A 20,264-nucleotide genomic window follows, 5' to 3' on the forward strand; every position below is an offset into this window, starting at 1 on the left:
AGTGTTTAACAGATGCGAGGGTAGAAGTATGAGGACTAGCCCACAATTTCAATGCTATCATGTGACCTAATGAGCAGAAAAGCGGAGGGCTCGGTATGCGAGCGCGGAAAAATGGGGATAAGCCTCGGGTTTTATGTTGCACATGGGACCATTACCAAAGTGCCAAGGGCTATGCCGACGGGTGTGGGCAGTTAGCCCCAGCCCCCGGGCACATGGCCCCATGTGGCTCTGGTTTTCTGCCACAGGCCTTATTAGGCATTCAAACAAGGCAACGGAATGCACTAATTTTGATGTGAATCTCGCAGATGCTGGGTGAAATTGTCTCTCTTTAAGCCCGAAAAAGGCGGATCCGTAGGATGGATAGTAGTCCAATCCATTTTGTAGAGCAGTTAGCAGAAGAAACTTTGGGAGAGCATAAATTCTTCAATTGTTTGCCAAATTGAGCCCAACAAAAGCCCAGCTAGGGGTTTTTTACTGTTCTGAATCCATTTGAGATATAATATTTACATTTTGAGCACTGTAAATCCATGTAAACACAAATTTTAGCACTTAATGAAAGAGGCCAAACATTGGAAGCTGGACCAAGAGATGTAGCCTAAGAGAGGGGTGAACTCCTTTATCATTTTTGTTTTTATGTGTTTCTGATATGGTATATTGTCTCTATTTATGATGTTAACTAAGTTTAAAATCCATTATTTTATTTGTTTTGCAAAGTGATCCATTTCCTACAATACATAAATTTTTACTTGCAAATTTTGCCATCACCTTCAAGTTTGCATTACAGACCATCAATGGTCCCCATTTCGTGAAGTTCCCTCTTGAGAAGCCTTTGTTGGATATGCAGAGCCACTAAAGAGAATGGTTTTGTTTGGATGACCCATAATCGTGATGAACGAACACTTGAGGATAGAGATACCCTATAATGCTTGTGACCAAACGTGATACTAACAATGTGTGAACTAGCAAATCGACTTCGATGAAGCAAGGGTTTGTGGATGACCATTAACCATGACAAACGAAGATCCAAGGATAAAGATACCCTGTAATGCTTGTGACCAACTGTGATACTAATAGTGTGTGGCTTGGAAAATGGACTTTGATGACAAGGGTTTTGTATGGTTGACCCATAACCTTGGTTTTGTCGATGACCAATAACCATGATGTTTGGCAGTATGGTGGCTTACAAACTTGCAGTTATGGTAGAGGAAATGCTTACACAATTTTTTTTATTTTTTTTTCAAACTGTGGTTCACGGTCACTGAGTGGCCGCTACATCCACGAGAAATAATCCGGGCAGATACACCCGAAGGGATCTACCCGTCGGCTTTTCTGGGTGAGCCTAACCCCAAGGGCGTCGAGGAGATTTGACCCTGTGACCTCCCAATTGGCAAGGTACTTAACAACGAGAACTCGACCAATTGAGCTATCCCTTGGGGCTGAAATGCTTACACAATTGAGAACATAGGAAACACATAATTTTGGTAGCAATATACAATGTACTTGCATGGCATTATTCTATCATACACACAGTCACTCAATAACAATATATGTGTGTTTTGCAACTGAAATAGAATGCCACAGTAGCACACATTCATTCTTCCACGACGACCAACTCCAGCAATGGTTTTCCACATTTCAACACCAATTTTCCTTCATTAATCAAAGGAATTCACCCTTTAATGTTGTATGGCATCTGAAGAATGCACAAGAGTCAAATAAAATTCTCTTATATCTTCCTGCAAAATAGCCCATTTGTCATTTCAAGTAAGGGCACCCAACCTATGGTGTATTGTTATTTTCGGGTATGCCTGTGACCTCAAGTGGGATATAACTTAAAAGAATGTAGTGACCTTAAAATGTGATGTGAAAAATCTATTCACAAAGCCATTATTTCTCTCCTTAGTCTTCTTTGAAAACCGATCTATATTATTGTTCCAACCAGATAGAAATTCTAGAGAAAACCTTGTATATGAAAGAATGTTTGGTTTGTGCTCTATACAGATGACTATCAACACAACATGTAATCCAAATTTCTACTCCAACTCTTGTAATGAACGTCATGACCTCTAAATAAATCATGTTACTCCATCAAATGGTTGTCTCCACAGACATACACAAGTGTTACATCTGCAAAGAATTTGAGTCCTTCTACAAAAAGATTGATCCTCCATGGACGAAGATAAATAATGATCTAGGAATCACTGCAGAAATTTAGCCAAAGAAGGGTTATCAACCCTACCACAAGGAGGAGCCTATGATGGAATACTATTGGTGTTATTGGACTGGTCACTAATTATTGATGCGATGGTAGCTACAAGGGAGACAGCGAACTTGGGATATGTTGTAATTGCACTAACAATGTCCATTAGAGATGATTGTGGTGCTTTGTAATGAGAAATGGGCATCGACATATGAGTTTGTTGTTGTTGCATTGGGTGAGTAGGACATTAGGCTCCCCTTCATCTATATTGGAAGGCTCGAGTGAGTGAACCGGTGACATCCCATCTTCCATAGTTGAATGATTGCTTCCCGCGTTGGTAGGTAGTAGTGAAAGGTTAAATCCCTTGGAGGAGGAGGGCCTTTCATATTTTTTCTCAATTTTTCACGAACTGATACACAACCCCTCACCAAGACTAGACACTAAGGGTGCTCCATCGCCAAGTGAGGGTCAGAATTCAAAGCCCAAACCTTAACAAGCCTTCTTGGAGAAGAAATCCACCATGCCATTTTTAATATCATTTTCAAGCTCTCTAAGGCTCATCGATTTCTCCTCATTCCTCATCTCTTCAAGCTTGATTGACAGATCAATACCACCAAGTCCATCAACCCTTGGAGCATCTGCCATGAAATTGTTGTTTATTCTACACCTTTGCTTCAGAAAAGTATCTAAAAGCTCTATGTAACTTTTGTTTTTGGACTTGCAAAATCGAACGCGAGACTAATCAGAAACCATCTTGTCACGGAATTATGAATTTATATGTTGTTTGGACAGTTTTTTGGTAAAATCTATCTATAGACCAGGACACCAGATGATGTTTTATGTGACATTTCGCTAAGGTTAGAGAGGGAAACAAATTCTGACAAGTAACAATCCAACTACTTCACTGACACCCTTCTCTAGTTCCCTGAAAGGATATGGAAATGAGAGACCTCTTTTTTCTTAGAGCTTCAATCAAATCTTCCTACATACCTAACTTTTAATTTTCGGATGGATATGTCTGTTGACAACTTGCCCAAAGCAAAGTAGGTGGTTTGTGTATTTTGACAAGGGATGTGAAATTGATGGGGTTCGGGCCTCTTTCCTGAAAATTCTTAAGAAACCCTAATTGCTATGGATTTGAAACCTGCTCTGATATCATCGATCTAGATCTTGGGGGAGGTTCCCAAGATCTGAAAAATTGAAATGCTAGAAAAATAGGAGAACACGTAGTAAACAAAACCACAAAGAAACTTATAAATGTTTTTTTTATTATTATTATTAAAACAGAGAAAAATTGTAGAAGCTATAATGTGGTGGACAATCTATCCTTTAACAAAATGAGGCTTGTTACTTATAGCCTTTTTTAGTTACAATACCACAGGTAAATTCCATGGGTGGATAAATACCATGGGTGGATGAATACCATGGGTGGATACCACTCTCTATTCAAATCAATGGATGTGAAGAATTTATTTCTTCATAGTGATCTCAAAGATGGAAAATTACATAGAGAAAATACAAGGGTATGTAATGAATTCAGGTTTAATTTTATGACCCGAGAAGTCTCTATATGAACCCAAATAATTACCTAGAAAATAGTATGTGAAAATGGATTCCTATTTAATTTCTCAATATTTCATTCGATGTAAATCTTATCCAAATGTTTATATATGCTCATTTGACTCTCTATTGAAAATTGTATTCTATCTAGATAATCTACTAATGATGGGTAGTTCAGCCTCATCCACTGATGCAATCAAAGTCGCTTTGCATGACAGGTTTTCCATGACAGATATGGGTCTATTACACTTCTTCCTTGGACTACAAATCAACCATAAAGATTCAAGGATCAAAAATTCTCATTCCAAATATATGAGAGATCTCCCAGTTCACTTTCACGTGACTGACTACAAGCCAGTAACTACACCTATCTTATCGAGGGTACGCCTTGAGGATGGAAAGGATACATCATTGTTTGATTACACAATGCACAGAAATCTTGTGAGTAGTATCTTGTATCTCACCCACTCTCGTCTAGGTCTCTCATATGCAGTAGGTGAAATTTCCATATACATGTAGGAGCCACATGAGCTACATTGGAAATTTGTCAAGTGCATACTTGGATATGTCCAGAGAACAATCAACTATGGGATTCATTATGCATCAAGATGTTCTTTGAATTTCATTGGCCACACTAATCCAGATTGGGTTGGCAATAACCTTGATTTCAAACCCACTTCAAGATATGTTCTTACTTTGGGCTCCAGCCCCATTTGTTGGTCTAGAAAAAAGTAATCCACAATTGCTTTTTCATCAATGAAAGTCAAACATAAAGTGTATTCAATATTTCCACAACCCATTTGGTTGCAGAACTTCCTCATTGATCTTGATACCCTATTTCATCGCATGACTATCGTCTAATACAAAAATCAAAGCACACTAAAGTTTTGTAAAGATCTAATGCAGCAGAAACGAAAGAAACACATCAAGATTGACATGCACTACATCCATGGATTCGTACATGATGGGGTATCCCACTTTTGAACAAATTTCTGACATATTCACAAAAAAAATCACTCAGTAGAAGTTTCACTACCTGCGATACCACCTTGGGGTGAAGGACACAACTTCCTAGCAATTGTATTTCTTTGTTCTTTAGGAGGGAGGGTGGGAGGATGGTTCCCATGTGGTTTTCCCTCTTTCCTCTTCAACTATTTTACTTAAATGCATTGTAAATTGGGTGCCTTACATGGATTATTTTTGGAACCCATTCAATGTGTTCCCTCTAGTAGCTCTTTATGAGGGGGTATGAGGGATAACATACACTTAATTGTACAGTAGTTAGACTAGTGAGTGGATTCATGCATGGAAATATCGTTATTGTCACCAAGAGGGCACTACACAAGTGCATGGATGAGTTCTACTAATCTCCACTTGCATGAAACAATTAATTGATAATTGCATGGCCAATTGCAATGCATTTTCACATCTCACTCAATTCAATAGTATATTAGTTCATCCATGCAGAGTATATTGTATGAAATTGCATTCTCTCATAATAATAAAAAATGTGTGAATAGAATTTTATCATTCTTTTTCTCATTTTTCTTTCTTCTATCCTAATTGCAAGTTTTGTTTATTGTTTTCTAACTGAATCCATTCTATGTCAGTTCAACTACAATTTCATAAGGATCACTCATTAATTTTTGTTGATGGGTTTCCTGAGAATACTACTCATAAATATAAGAAAATTTAGAAAACTATTTCTCAAAAAAATAAATAAATAAAATCATTATTTTTTAAGCAACCTACATAGAGTTGTTGTTCCCTTGGCCCTTTATACAGCTACAATAAAATTTCTCTACTGGAATTAATTTTTCTTTTGGAGGTAACGGATAGCTCGATCCACAAGCCAAAAAATGGCAAGTTCCACTTTTTGTTTTCAATATTGCATTAGAAAAAATTGTATTTCTTATTTCAAAATTGGAAAGATTCTTATTTTTAAACATTCATATATGTCATATATGGAAATTCACACACTTCGCTTATTGCATTAGCTTGCACTACATTTATTATTTGGGACTGGAAGGACCTCCATTTATGAGTGTTTTTTCCATATATGTGTGTGTTTAAAGGTTGATTCAACCAAACTATCTACAAAAGAATCGACTAGAAACATTATTTAAGTTTGATTCTTCAATTACTATATGTTCATTCATAGTAAAGTGATTTATTTTTTATTCTCTCATAGGAATGAGAGAATAAAATCTAAGTCGTGTCTAACATTATTAATTGAGGTATTATAGAACTTGTTTTAGATTACCCATGATGAATTAATAACCAGTATAGATCCATTTTAACCACAGATCTAGCAAGGGACAAGAGAGATCAAATCTATTGAAATACCTCTTTTAGAATCCAAAAATTGAAAAAAGTTTGCACCTCTAGAAATTTGATCCCTCTGAATACTTATAAATCCATAATTAAGATGGATCTATCCTGGTTATATATATATATATATATATATATATATATATTCAGTGTTTGAATTGCATTTTTTTTTTGTATAAATGGATACAACCCCTCGAAGATCTCCTTAGGCACTTGGAAGTGTAAACTACATAGTTTAAACTTGTTATTCCAACACATTTTTGTAGGGTTTAATAAATAATTGATCAAAAATATATCTCAAAAGGGTCAAAATATAAAATAGTGAGCCCACTTAAAAGAATTTAACCATAAGAATCTAAATTTTTCAATTGTTTTATATAATATATACATAGATTTTTTTAATTATAGACTATACATATATAGTTACACTGAATTATTTTACTTAACATGAGCATTAAATATTTTATTTATCGATCACATTATCCACATTAAAATGTTTTTTTATCATTAACATATTTTTAAATACTTACTCTTGCATATTATTCAATATTTTTTTTATAACCCACATTGAATTTTTTATTATTATTAATATTTTTAAATGAGATATATTAATTTTATATTAGAAACTAAGTGAGTTACACATGTCCCTTTTATTACTTTACATGGACATCAAACACTTAATCATGCATATTGAAATATTTTATTTATAACCCACATTGAAGTTTTTATTATTATCAATAATTTTAAAATGTTTTTTGGACATCAAAATATTTTATTTACTTTTGAGAGTGAGAATAAAATATTTTGAGCATAATGAGAGTGGGAGTATTGATGGGCTCTCCCTTAAGGGAGTCAAGCCCAAACAAGCTCTAATAACATGTTAAAAAACTGAGAGATGCACACACAAAGGAACAATTCTATTATGTTTTTTTAAATCACACAGATACAACACATGTTTATGGTGTTTGTGAGATCCAACCAATTCCAAATATAAATATGGAGGTTGAGATATTCTCTCAACATCCACCTACAAATCTGCAACTAATTCTAAATTATACATGGAAGAATTATCTTCCAACGGTTCAATGAAACATGTATATTATTTTTTGTTTTTTTTTTTCCAAAGAAAAAACTTTTTATTAAGATAATAAAAAGTTACATAGTATATGCACTTAAGCATTCAGTAAACTGTATGACTTTGTTCAAATCATAGAGTTGTTCTGAAATGGTAAGTTTGAGTGTCTTCTAACTCTACCATCTCATTTTTGCTAAATCAAGATCACTGAAAATTTTATCCCGGGCCTCCTCAATGAGGAAAATAACCCAAATAGGATATTGATCAGCTTCCAGTAACTGTACTCCAAAAAGAGAAAAAGCAAAGACTGATAACTGATAAAAACCAAAGCACCAAAAAATATGTCCTGAGCCATTCCCAAGCCTCCTCATTGAGGAAAATAGCCCAAACAGGAATGAGTTCAGCTAACAGTTTAAACATGTATTTAACCAAGTCGATGTTGTTGTTTTCTAGTAGCGAATTTACATGAGAAAAATAATGTTTGCTGCTTTAATCTAGGACACTGAAACAAAGAAACAAAATAACTAACAGCAGAAAGTATCATATGCCGAAGCCAAGTCTGTGTAACAAGATTGTCAAAATGGTGGCTGATCTGACACACGGATCTCATCCTAGTCTGCTTCATATATCCTCCAACTATCCATATCTTGTTGTAGACCCGCTTTAGAAAGCTGGTTTGTTGTGCTATCATGTTCCCTGTACATATGACATAGATAAAAATCATTAAAAATATATTTTGAGTTTTTTTCTTCTTTTAACGACGGAGATAAAATGTAATTCTGGCATATGCTCACGCCATTGAACCATTTAATAATATTCATCGAATCCCCGAAGATCTAAACCAAATGTATGCCCAGGTGGGTAAGCCAACAAAGGAGTAGTTTTAAGGCAAGAAGTTATGCGTAATTATTGGTTATATTCCCCAATCCAACCGAGGCTTTGAGGCTTCTGTGAGCATTTAGGTGTATCACCAATCCTGCCCCACATTTGTTATTTTGATTGGAGGCCCCGTCAAAAGAATCCCATGGAGTTCCTGCCCCACATGTGTGATCTAACCAAACACTCCAGGCTATGATTAGGGGTAAATTCCTCAAATTTCCTTCAGGATAATCCTTCCACCATTTATTCCATACTTCTGCTAGTGAATCCCCTTCCTAGGTCATCCTGGTCTGAATCAATCTCCCTGATTCCATATGTTGTAGCTTCCATTGTTATTTAAGTCTTATTTTCAGTTTTATCACGAAATGAAAGAAAAGTAAAAAAAAAAAAAATGAAAAATCAAACCATTGTCTAAAGGTCATGCAGGTTCAAGAGGCGCGATCAAGTGATATCTTGATGAGTACGATGAGGTGTGCTACGGGGAAGCAATGAGCACGAAGATTAATTAAAGCTCAACCCCCGTAGTTGATTATGACGTTAGCATGGTTTACCACAATGTGTGGCCTAAAATTATTGCGGGGGTTCAACCTCAATGAAGCTCCCGTACATTCTTTACCCCCACAAAGTTTAAAAGGAATAAATTATTTTATTTGATTGACGGCTTTTGAATGTGAGAAACGCGCGAGAAGATCCAGTCGTCTGATCAACAGGCCACAGAGCCGACGAAAATCGGGTGGGTAACTAGAATGAAGTTTATTTCAGAAATCAGACGTGATGGCGATGCAATACAGTTTAGTTCACTGAATTCCGATCCAATCTCAGCCGTCCATTGAAAGAGATGGGATCTGATGGATATCGAGTGGAAAAGTAATCTGGTTTTATCATTCAAATCGAACCTGATAGATCATTAACTGGCAGTTTTTATTTCCTATCAGTTCCATATGGGAGTCAAAGGGGCGTTGAAAAAGCAGACTCGATAAGGTTTAGTTCAAACAAGTTTAAAGTTTCGTGAGTTCCAAAGGATCAGACCGTTTATTGAATGAGTGATCGGACGGTGATCGCATACAGCTCAGACGAACTTGACAGGTTTATGAACCAGACTGTTAATCCTTTTCAGTTCTGTGGTAAACTATGTTCCGCGTAAATTAGCCAATTCCGTTGTTTAAGAAAAATAACCAAAGTTAGAGGGAGATGATCAAAACTTCAAAGGGACGGTGATTGGTCAGGTTTCCTTGTGTTTTGGCCAATCAAAACACTCCCGATACATACGTGGGCCCAAGTCCACGCACAGGGTTTTGTCAAATACAGTTTGTTATGTTAAAACAGTTTAACCATTATCAAAGCATCTACAGAGAAACTTCATCAACAGCCAAGCAACAAATCTAAAAAGCGAACAATCATCATCATTTTTCTAAATTTTGTTACTTCTTGTTATTTTATTTATGAGGTGTCTTTTATCCTCTATGTAATATTTTTTAATAACTTTCACTTTAGACAGTTAGGAGAATAGTTAAGTAGTTTGACAATTTTGGTGATTACCAATTATCTCATAATGTATAAAAAGAGGAAAATTTACAAAGAGGAGGTTCGAACTTTGGAGAACTTGAAGACTAGGCCACTGTATTCCTGATACAATTGTTGATTAATGAAAGAACCAGAAGTTTTCCACACATTGTTGGGTATGATTTTGCAACTCCTCTGTTATGTTTCATCATGTGTTTTCTTCCTTTAAGTATGGTAATGAAGCTACAGGTCTTTATTTACTTATGTAAATGAAGTTAAAATCCTATACTTGAAGTTCCTACCTCTACAATTCTTCTAAGTTACAGATAGTAGTTTCTGTGTAAGACAACGTATTATCTTTAACTTCTCCAAGTGTCACAGATAGTAGTTTCTGTGTAAAACAGCATATTGTCTCTGACTTCTTCAAGCTTTCTTCATTCATCATTTATATTTAGAAATCAAATGGCATTCTGATATTTTCATGTCACCAAAGTATTGAGGGTTAAAAACCAAGTCTCCCAGGTCCTTCATTTGAGAACACAACATACAATTAAGTGACAATAATTATAATCATTAATGTCTTAAGCACAATTTCTACACAGCCAGGAAATTGGTTTCTTAAGGTACAACACCATCCATACCTCCTTTGTGAATGGTCATTTTATGAAGAGATGGTGAATCGTTTCTACCTCATTTTTACATAAAGCACACCTCCTGGGGCCGACTTGTATCTCCTCTGTAATATGTCCCAATTTGGCACTTTATTTCTGAGTATGCACCAAAAGAACAATCAAGCTTTGGCTGGGCATTTGAGCTTCCAAATGAGGCTAACCCACCATTCTTGATTCCCCCATCCCTTTCTTGACATGAGAAATTTATAGCCTCGTTTTGGAGAATAGGAGCCCGTGGGGGCATGTGCCCATACGAGTTGATCTGGTCTATCTCTTAACCTAACATTGGACCTGGTCAGTTCCTTGGTGAAGTTGTGCCACTCCTCCCTCCATTGTTGATTGAGATTTAGGTCAGTCTCGGACAACCAGGCTTGTCCCTATATCGTGGAGTGACCATTCTTTCTGATCTGGCTTATGTGTTGAATGCCTCTAGAGCCTAATTGGTTTATAAGACCTGGAGATAGTGAAAATCCTTCGTTGCACCCCACCCATGGATCCTTCCCTATCCTGACTTGTTCTCCATTTCCTATTTGCCAGGAAAGGCCTTGTTCTATGATATTGAAGGCGTCTATGGTGGCTTTCCACACCACTGAAGCATTCCCTTTCTTCTTATTTGGCTTCCTAATCCAATCATCCAAAGGAATGGGATCGATGTACTTCCGTTTGACTACTATTGTCCATAGGTTCTCCATCTTTATTAATCTCAATCCCAGCTTAGCTACTAGAGATGGTCCAAATGCAGATAACTCTTTTATTCCTCATCCTCCCCACTCATTTGGCCTTGCCACATTATCCCATGCCACCTAGGGAAACATCGATTCCTCCTTCGGACCTGCCCAGAGAAATGGCTGCATACTCATTTGATTCTTTCCATAGTTCCTTTCGAGACCCGTGTTAATGTCGCCCAATATACTCGTATGGCCAATAGGACTGATTTAATGAGTTTCAATATTCCTACTCTAGAAAACCATTTGAAACTCCAATGATTGATCCTAGATTCTATTTTTGCTACTAGCTAGAACCAATCTTGTTTTCTGTATGAGTGTGGCTTTAGGAAGAATCCCAGGTACTTGAAACTATCCTCTAACTTCCAATCTTCGAAGGGCAGGTCTTCGTCTATATTTATTGCTTCCATTCTATTAAATCCTTCCATAAATAGATGGGATTTCTCCTTATTAACGAGCATGCCTGTCGCCTTGAGGAAGAGTTCCAGTATCCTTTTTAACTCCTTTGTTTCACTCCTTCTTCCATTTCTGAAGAGAAGAATGTCATCCACAAGCAGTAAATGAGTTATATATAAGTTGACTACCACTTCAACTCCTTGAATATCTCCTTTTCTTCTGGCTTCTAATAGCAACTTACTAAGACCTTCTGCTGCCAGGAGGAAAAGGAGAGGAGATAAGGGGCAGCCCTGTCTCAGCCCTCTTTGGCCTTGGAAAAAGGGGGATGTCACTCCATTGATTAGCACCGCAAAGCTCACATTGACCAAGCACCCCATGACCCAATTTATGAAGTCCACTTGAAACCCCAAGTGGGTTAGAAGCATACGAAGGTACATCCAATTGATTCTGTCATAAGTTTTAGATAGGTCAATTTTCACTACTGTTCCTTTGCTTTCTTTTACTTTTATGCTATGAATAGTTTCCTAAGCCACTCTTATCGCCTCATGAATGTGTCTCCCATCCAAGAATCCAAATTGTTCTTTTGAAATATGCATGGATAGTAGTGGTTTCAATCTGACAGCAATCACCTTTGCTATAATTTTGTAAATACAATTGCATAAAGAGATCGGTCTAAAATCCTCGAAAGAGGCTGGGTCTTCCTTCTTGGGAATAAGGGCTATAAAAGTGGCATTAAAAGGGGCATAAATTTCACCTTTTCTTCTGGACTCTTCAACCACTTCAGTTAATTCACTGCCTATAGTCTCAAAGAAGTATTGAAACAGCTCCACTGTCCAACCATCTGGACCTAGACTCTTGTCCTTTGGCATTGATTTTATGATTCCTTCGACCTCCCCTCTTGTGACTTCCCCCATGAGCTCAAAAGAATCCTCCTCATCCATGTAGCGAGGGAAAGCCTGAGCTGTCCGGATCACTTCAGCTAGCGACACTTCCGAAGGTGCTGTAAAGAGGTTTTTGAAGTGTCTTATTCCCATTGATGATAATTCCTCAAATGATTTTGCTTGCCTTCCCTCCTCTGATTTTAGAGACCAAATGGTGTTTGAATTTTTCCTTCCTTTTGCATAATTTTGGAAGAATTTAGTGTTTTCATCCCCTGCCCTTAACCAAATGGCCCTACTTTTCAAGCGCCATTGTTCTTCTCTTGCTAAAAGGATTTTCCTCCTTTGGGTTTCCAGCAGCTTGATCCTATCCCTTTTTTTTTGGTGTCTCGTATCCATCAGCTTCCGGGCATTCGAGATCATCGAGCTCCATCCCTATTTGGATTAGGTTTCCATCTTATTTCATTTTCTTGACTCTGGCCCATTCTATCGTGGCCTTCTTAAGGCATTTTAGATTCTCCATAAAGTGGTAGGCTTTGTCCCCATTCTCGCTAAACCTCACAGGTCTCCAAGTTTCTTTAAATAAGATGTTATATGAATCCTCCATTAGCCAAGATGGATTGAATTTGAAGGGAGTTTCCAACTTCTTGGGGGGGGCCTTTTTAGTTCTAGCAAGACGGGCAGATGATCAGAATCACCTCCCATCCCTACCCACTGACGGAACACTTGGATCTTTGCTGCCACCTCCTCTCTCATGAGAAAACAATCCAGTCTTTTGGCCACCCAATCTTCCCTTGTTATGTTATTCCTCCACATAGGTCTTGGTTTTAGCAAATTAATGTCTAACAGCTTATTTTCTCTTATGAGTTTTGATAAAAAGTCCGAGAGCGGGTCTGCTCGAGCAAAGGGGCCCCAGGTTTCATCAGTTCCCAGGGAGAAGTTTAAATCGCCCCCAATCACCAGGTTCGGGCTATCCATAAAAGAATTTGAGCAAAGATTATTCCAAAATTGGACTCTGTCTTGACAGGGCCTATAAATATTGAGAATCAGCAAGTTAGTGCAGAGCTGTAAGGAGTAAACTTCTATTCCAATCGCTTGGTCTAGCCCCAAAGTGTTCAGAACTCTTAATTTTCCTTCTTTTACTCCCAATGCCAGTCCCCTTGAACGACCTTTGGCATCCAATGCCTGGATGTGCCATCCAGGCATTAATTTAGACAGAGTTTTTAAAACTTCAGATCCTGCACCCAACATTTCTTGTAGTAGAAGAATGTCCAGATTGTAATTGCGAATCACCTCCTTTAGAGCCAGATTTTTAGGATTACTGGCTAAACCCCTACAATTCAGGGATAGGATAATCATTGGATTACCTCATAGGGGTTTTTCGCTACTCTAAGCACCCCGGAGATGGACATTTTCTTCCCATCCGCAATGTCTAGTTTGGCTCTCAATTGAGCCTTAGACAAGTTTGATTTCCTCCCTCTAGCCTTTTGATCCCCTTCTTGGGGATTTTGCATTTCTATTCCACCCACTGCCTCCCAAGGAGGAGGCTTTTTCTCTCGGGGTCTGAGGTTGTAGGAGGGTTTTACAACAAGGGTATCTACAAGGTTCGAGCCTTCGCCACCCTTCTCAGTCTTTCAGTTCAGATCTAGATCAGGGATTGATGTAATAATACTCTCCAGTTGTTCATTTGCTAAGTTTGAAATGGGAAATACAATATTCTGAGGCCTGGAGGGACTAGGCACTGATGCTGAAATAATCAAAGAAAGAGCAGGAGTAAAATGAGGAGGGGTAGAAACCGGAACCGTACCCTCTTTTGGATGAGTATGGCTCCTGGCCTCCACTGCTGCTAGTTCTGGTTCCGGCCTTGTCTCCTTCTGTTGCTGAATTGGTTGAATTGTTGGATGACCTTCTTCTTGCACTTCCATATTCTCCACTGAATCCTCCTGAGGCTTATCTATGTCCATCTGATCGTCCCCTAGGCCCTTATTCGACTTTTCTTCCTTGGTCTCCTGTTCTCCTGCGTATTTTTTGTTTATTATTATATTTTACATTGTTTTTTTATTTAGAAAATATTATATTTTATTTTAAAAAGTAGAGCACAAATGGAATTACACATCTCCCTCATATTGGGATGTAGAATATGCCTTTGGATGCAACCATGTTACTTTTTTCTAACATATGTGTAAAGTTAGAATGTCTTCCAAGTGAAAATTGGTGTTTCTCAAAATATGAAGCAAAATTATTAATTAAATAACATTATATTAACCCACCAAAATTATATTAATATTTTCGTTTTTAATTTTAAATTAATGAGATTTGAAGAGGGATCAACTTTTAAAATAAAACTTTTGGCTAAACATTTTAATTACACAAATCTCTCCTACTAAATTGTAAAATACACCTCTCAACATTAACCATGTTACTTTTTCTATGACCTATGTTCCAAGTGAAGGTTGGTCTTTCAACCACAACGCAAAGTTCGATTCTCTTCCAAGTGAAGGTTGGCGTTTCTGAAAATGTAAAGCAAAATTACTAATTAAACAGCATTATTAGCCCACCAAAACTATACAGATATTTTCTGCCGTAGCTTTAAATTAATGAGGTTTGAAGCATGAGCGATCAACGTCGAAGGTAAGGCTTCCGCCGAGACGTTTGGGAGAAGCTTTAATGCACGTTACTTTCTTTGTCACGTCACGGGCAGATGGTTACAGAGAAAGCGACTTTTGGAGCTAAGTTCAATTAGAATGGCTATATATACACATTGAATATATGTGAGATATTGAATATATATACAGAGAGCAATTTAGAGAAGTATTATTTCCATAAAAAAACCCTAATAGAAGAGGTTTGATTTGATCCAATATCCATGTCCATGGTTGATATAAACGACCATGATTTCAAAGGTACATTTATTATACACAGCAAACCCCCTGCGAAGGAAATATCACTGGCAATTGCACTGTTAATCCTTGGCACCATCGTCATTGCCATTGGCCTCTTCATGTTCTCTCTTCAAATCGGCGGTGACAGAATCCATGGTTTATCTCTGAGTTTTTATCCGGGAAAAAAACTTTTCATTTTTTTCTTCTATTTCTGGTATCTTTTTTGAATTTTTGGCCTTTTGAATCAATATTGTTGTGTCATTTCTATTTATTTTTGTGCAGGAATTTTGTTTGCATTGCTGGGATTAATGTTGTTTGTCCCAGGGTTCTATTACTCGAGGATTGCATGGTACGCTTACAAGGGCTATAAGGGCTTCTCTTTCTCAAGCATTCCAGCAGTGTAAAAAGTTGTTATATTGCTTGCACTCTGATTATATGTATGACTTGGGGTCTAGCTGGATATTTATTTGTCGGGTTGGCGTTTAAGGTTATTCTGTTCAGTCTTTAAAACTATGGCCAAATTCTGAAATTTTGAAAAATTGTTGGTCTCTTTTGTAAATGAAAGATGGTGCAAAAGCTTTGCTGGAGGGTTTTTAATTCTGTGGGTGGAGAGGTTAGGTACCAATTCAATCACATTGTATAAATGATATAAGTGTTTTTTAATTGAGAGAGGACATTGTATAAATGATATAAGTGTTTTTTAATTGAGAGAGGTTTTTCGTCTGTCATCAAAGTTGAAAAATTTTGTTCCTCTGTCATCAAAGTTGAAATTTGCTCATGTTATTTTGTTTTATTATTAAAAAACAAAAATACATATATATATATGATTAATTTTATGACGATTAATTTTATGACGAGATATTTTGAAATGACCCAGCTTAAACAAATACTGTTATAATTTGAATAAGTTTGATAAAACTTAAAATAGGTGTGAACTACTAAGGTTTGGCATAGTTTTATGAATTTTTAGATGAAATTAATTCGAAAGCTTAGCAGATTGTTGTCCAGAGGTACAATTTCTAAGAGAATTTGTCATTTGAAATGAAGTCTGTTTATTTACCTGTTGAAAATAACCATTATATGATCCAATTTGAGAAACCAATGCCAGCATGCAGCCTGCAATTTTGTTTATTGACAGAAATTAAAGCACAGCATGTGTACCAAATGGAAAATACTGATTGTTCACATCGCAATAGGGGTTGGAAATCAACTAAAGCTTTAGATGGAACATATATCCCCATATGGTACAGAGAACTTTCGCTTGTTTTCGAAATTAACTAGGGGCAAACACTTGCATTTTCACTGTCATGAGAACACAACTTTTAGAACATGATGGAGAAAAAAATCTCATATGGTTTTCACCAGAAATCACAAATTTCCTTCAGCAGAATATATCATTTTCACTGACATGATAATATAACTAATTATCATTGAATCGATAATCAGTAAATCCAATCAAACTCCTCCATTTGCTCTATTTGAAAGCCCTGCTTCCTTTCCAACTTCTCTGTTGCTTCTCTATGTTGTACTTGCCCTGCATAGAATCTCGAGATGGAGCCCGTGTCTCTGTTCTGTGTCTAAGAGGTGCAGGTGTCACTGCCCGGGTATTGACTTCTTCCAGAGGCTTCCAACCACAGGCCACCAGATTCCAGTATGCAATTTATCTTTCCTCATTTAATTTGCATAGAATTTGATGAAGAATTGTTGAGAATCATGACTTCGAATTATAAACTTTCTACACACTTATAATTCAAAAGATTAAAAGATTTATCAAAATGCTAAATTATGGTATATGCTATATATAAGAGAAAAAAATCTTATTTTTAATTCAAAATAAATAAATAAAAATTTGGCTAAAAAACTTTAGCCTGATTCCTACCAAAAAGTCAAACCTCCCTAATGTAAAATACTCTTTATAATTTAAAGGACTGAAAAGGAGATAATGAAAATTTAGCATAAAGTACCAATTGAAAATGTAAATAATTTTTTTTGGTGTGGTTCATAGACACTCTGGTTATTAGGTCGGTGGCCGCTACCTCCTGGGCTGACCCCCAGCCAATAACTAGTCCTAACCCCAAGGGCTTCGGGGAGAATTGACCCTGTGACCTCCCGATGGGGGAGGCACTAATTTCACTAGTTGAGCTAACCCTTGGAGCTAAAATGTAAATATTTTAATTAAATAATTTGAAGAATAAATGATCTTCTCTTTTCAATGTCAAAAAATAATATGCAAGTTTTAAGTGATTTTTTTGTTGCATTTAAATATAGACTCTAACATTGTAGAGAAATGTTGTAGTATTTTTAAATGAGTGTAAATATTTACATAATATTTATAAAAAAAACATTATATCAAAATGTAAAATGAAATATTATATCACAAAATAATAATAATAATAAAACATAATATGAACTTAATTAAAATAATAATAAATATATTCAATTCAATTTGTTATATTGTAATTTTATTTTTATTAATAAAATTACAAATTTTTTTATAGAAAAAAAATTATATATATATATATATATATATCACATTAAAATAAATTTAAATAATAATAATTTATATTCATAACAATAATATTTAGAAGATATAATTAATAAATATTAAATTGATAAATGTATAATTAAATTTGAGTAGCATTGGAAAGGACTATCAAAGATGGAAATCTTAAAGTCTTTAGCCACCACCCTAACTCTAGGGGATTTTCAGCTTTAGGACTCCTTTCGTCTAAAGCCCCCTCATTATAGTGTCATTATTGTCGATCTATTAAACCAGGGAGGATTTCTTTTGTAGTAGGATTCTTCCCTCGTCCAAAGTGATGCAATCTCTCTAAATCTCTTAAGCTTTTTGATCTTCGTGAGGTCGGTCTCAAGAGGTACCCTCTGTATGCAGGTGAAACCCACCAACTTTGTCTCTACACTTGCAACTAGAATCCAAGATCGAACAAGAATCCCTTATGTCTAAATGCGGCTCCTACATGGGGGCAAACACTGTCAGGAAGAGTATTCACTTAAAGATTACAGTATAACCAAGGACGCCTTAATCCTCCTGGTCTCAAGACTGAACAAAGGAGCCAAAGGTTGGGGTGCACCCTCTTCCTCTTAGTCGCTTTCCTTTAAGAATGATCTAAATCCAGGGCTCTCACAATCAAATCTCAAAGATCTCTTAGGGCTAGCCTCCATCATAGAAAATGAAAAAGATATTCCAAATCTAGAGGTGGTAGACTCCCAAACCGATCTTTCTTGCATGGCCTATGAGAAAAATGTCATTATTTTCTACTTTAATGGGATCTTCCCATCTACATCTATGCTCCAGGAATAGGTGCATCAAACCTGGTCCTCGAATATATATATATATATATATATATATATATATATATATATATATATATATATATATATATATATAACGATTTCTTTGTGGTTTATTTTAGAAATCAAGAGGATCTTCAAAAGATTTTTTTATCAACGACCTTGGATTTGGGGTCGCTTTGGGCTCTCCTTTCAGCCATGTCATTTATTGAATTCAACCCTTTATCCATGATAGCTCTGGTCACTCTAGTTTGGGTAAGACTCCCTAATATGCCCATTCATTTGTTAACTATGAATATCTTAGCTTATGTAGGAAACTCGCTAAATTGCTTTACTAAGATAGATATAGATAGGCTTAGGAGGTATATTGTAACCTTTGCACGCATCTATGGCAAAATAAATCTCAGCAAATGGTTTCTTAATCGAGTACTCATGAATTGAAATGGCCTAACCTTTTTTATAGTTGGTGGACTATACGAAAACACAAATTTTTGTTGTAGGTCTTATCAATAACTAGGTCATCTCCAAAATGCTTGTCCTTCTTCTCAAGGGAATTCTCACCCGCAGATGCTAAGAAAAAGAATCGATGATGGCAAGACCCAAAAGATCCAAAAGGATTCAAGAATTCCTTAGCTCACAAGCAAGACAACATGCAACAATAAAAAGCTTCTAAATCCAAAATTTGTCCTTCAACCTTAGCTTAACCCCACGAAGCACCATCTCATTCCTCAAACTCTGTGGTACCTCCCTGTCTTCCGTCATCTCCCCAATCTTATTTGGATCCCTCAAATGGGGAAGAAAAAGACACACCCATGATCTTGGCTTCGTCCACCAACCAGCACAAACAGCTTCATGAATCAAATCACTCAAAGAATGATAAGGAAGCAGTCACTCTTACAGACCCTCAGGAGATAGAATTTCCTCAAGGAAATGTGGTGATTATCTTCACTTCCTCTATGTCCGACTTCATCATGGGATGGATTGACGTTCAAAAGAAAAAAGGAAGAAAATTCCTTCAAAAAACCCCATGAAACTCCTAGCCTCAAAGACCATAATCTTAGTTTATGTATTTGTATTTTCAATGTCAAGTTAGTTTATATCAAGTTTTGGGTTCAGTTGGGTTTCCTTAGAGGCTGACCAATCTCAATTTGTAACTTTTCACATAATCTCTTGTTGAGAAGGTAATACAATTTTTACTCTAAACAAAAAATGTATAGTTAAAAATAAATATATATATATATATATATATATATATATGCTATAAATTAATATATATTTGACCATATAAGTTAAAATTACATTTTTTAGACACATGATGTGTGTATGCAATTCTAATCTAAAAAATATTCAATACAAAATACAAAATACAAAAAATAAGGCATGCAGGCCCACTGAATAACCCCATGAAAAGGCACCACAAAAACCCAGCAATAGGCATCCATCACAATAAAAAATGTGTCAACAAAATCTAGCAAGCAATGGGTCGATAATAGACCACACTAAAACCCCGAAAGGATCAGAGGCGAGGCTCCAAAAAATATATATGAAACAACACCCAAAGAATGATCGGCGAACCCCATCGCCAGCACCTGAGAGAAGACGGCAGAAGAAAAACAAAAATGAAAACGGGTCACTATTCCCAAAAGAATACCATGACAGCCAAAAAGAAAACCATCAGGAACAAAGATGAGTCACCGAGTAGTACAAACCATATCACAAGCCTTGAATATGAACCCCCGACAGCATAAGAATGAGGCCACAAGACCCAAGACATGAAGTTAGCAAGAATCTCAAACGAAATGGGAAAGTGAAACTGCCATGCAGGACTAAAACAGAATGGGAATATGGACAA

General features: G+C 36.4%; 1 protein-coding gene across 1 annotated transcript; it reads left to right on the forward strand.

Annotated features, from left to right (window-relative positions):
- The first annotated feature begins 15,025 nt into the window (after window positions 1–15,025).
- Window positions 15,026–15,808, forward strand: LOC149155671 (uncharacterized). The gene is made up of 2 exons (XM_089441406.1): window positions 15,026–15,256; window positions 15,383–15,808. Exons 1-2 carry the CDS (start codon window positions 15,085–15,087, stop codon window positions 15,502–15,504), a joined length of 294 nt encoding a protein of 97 aa, XP_089297532.1. The 5' UTR covers window positions 15,026–15,084; the 3' UTR covers window positions 15,505–15,808.
- Window positions 15,809–20,264: the final 4,456 nt, after the last annotated feature.

The sequence above is a fragment of the Pinus tabuliformis genome, chromosome 9 (genome assembly GCF_031772625.1).
Source record: "Pinus tabuliformis cultivar Carrire ecotype Pingquan chromosome 9, CPIR1, whole genome shotgun sequence".
Taxonomy (NCBI): Eukaryota; Viridiplantae; Streptophyta; class Pinopsida; order Pinales; family Pinaceae; genus Pinus; species Pinus tabuliformis.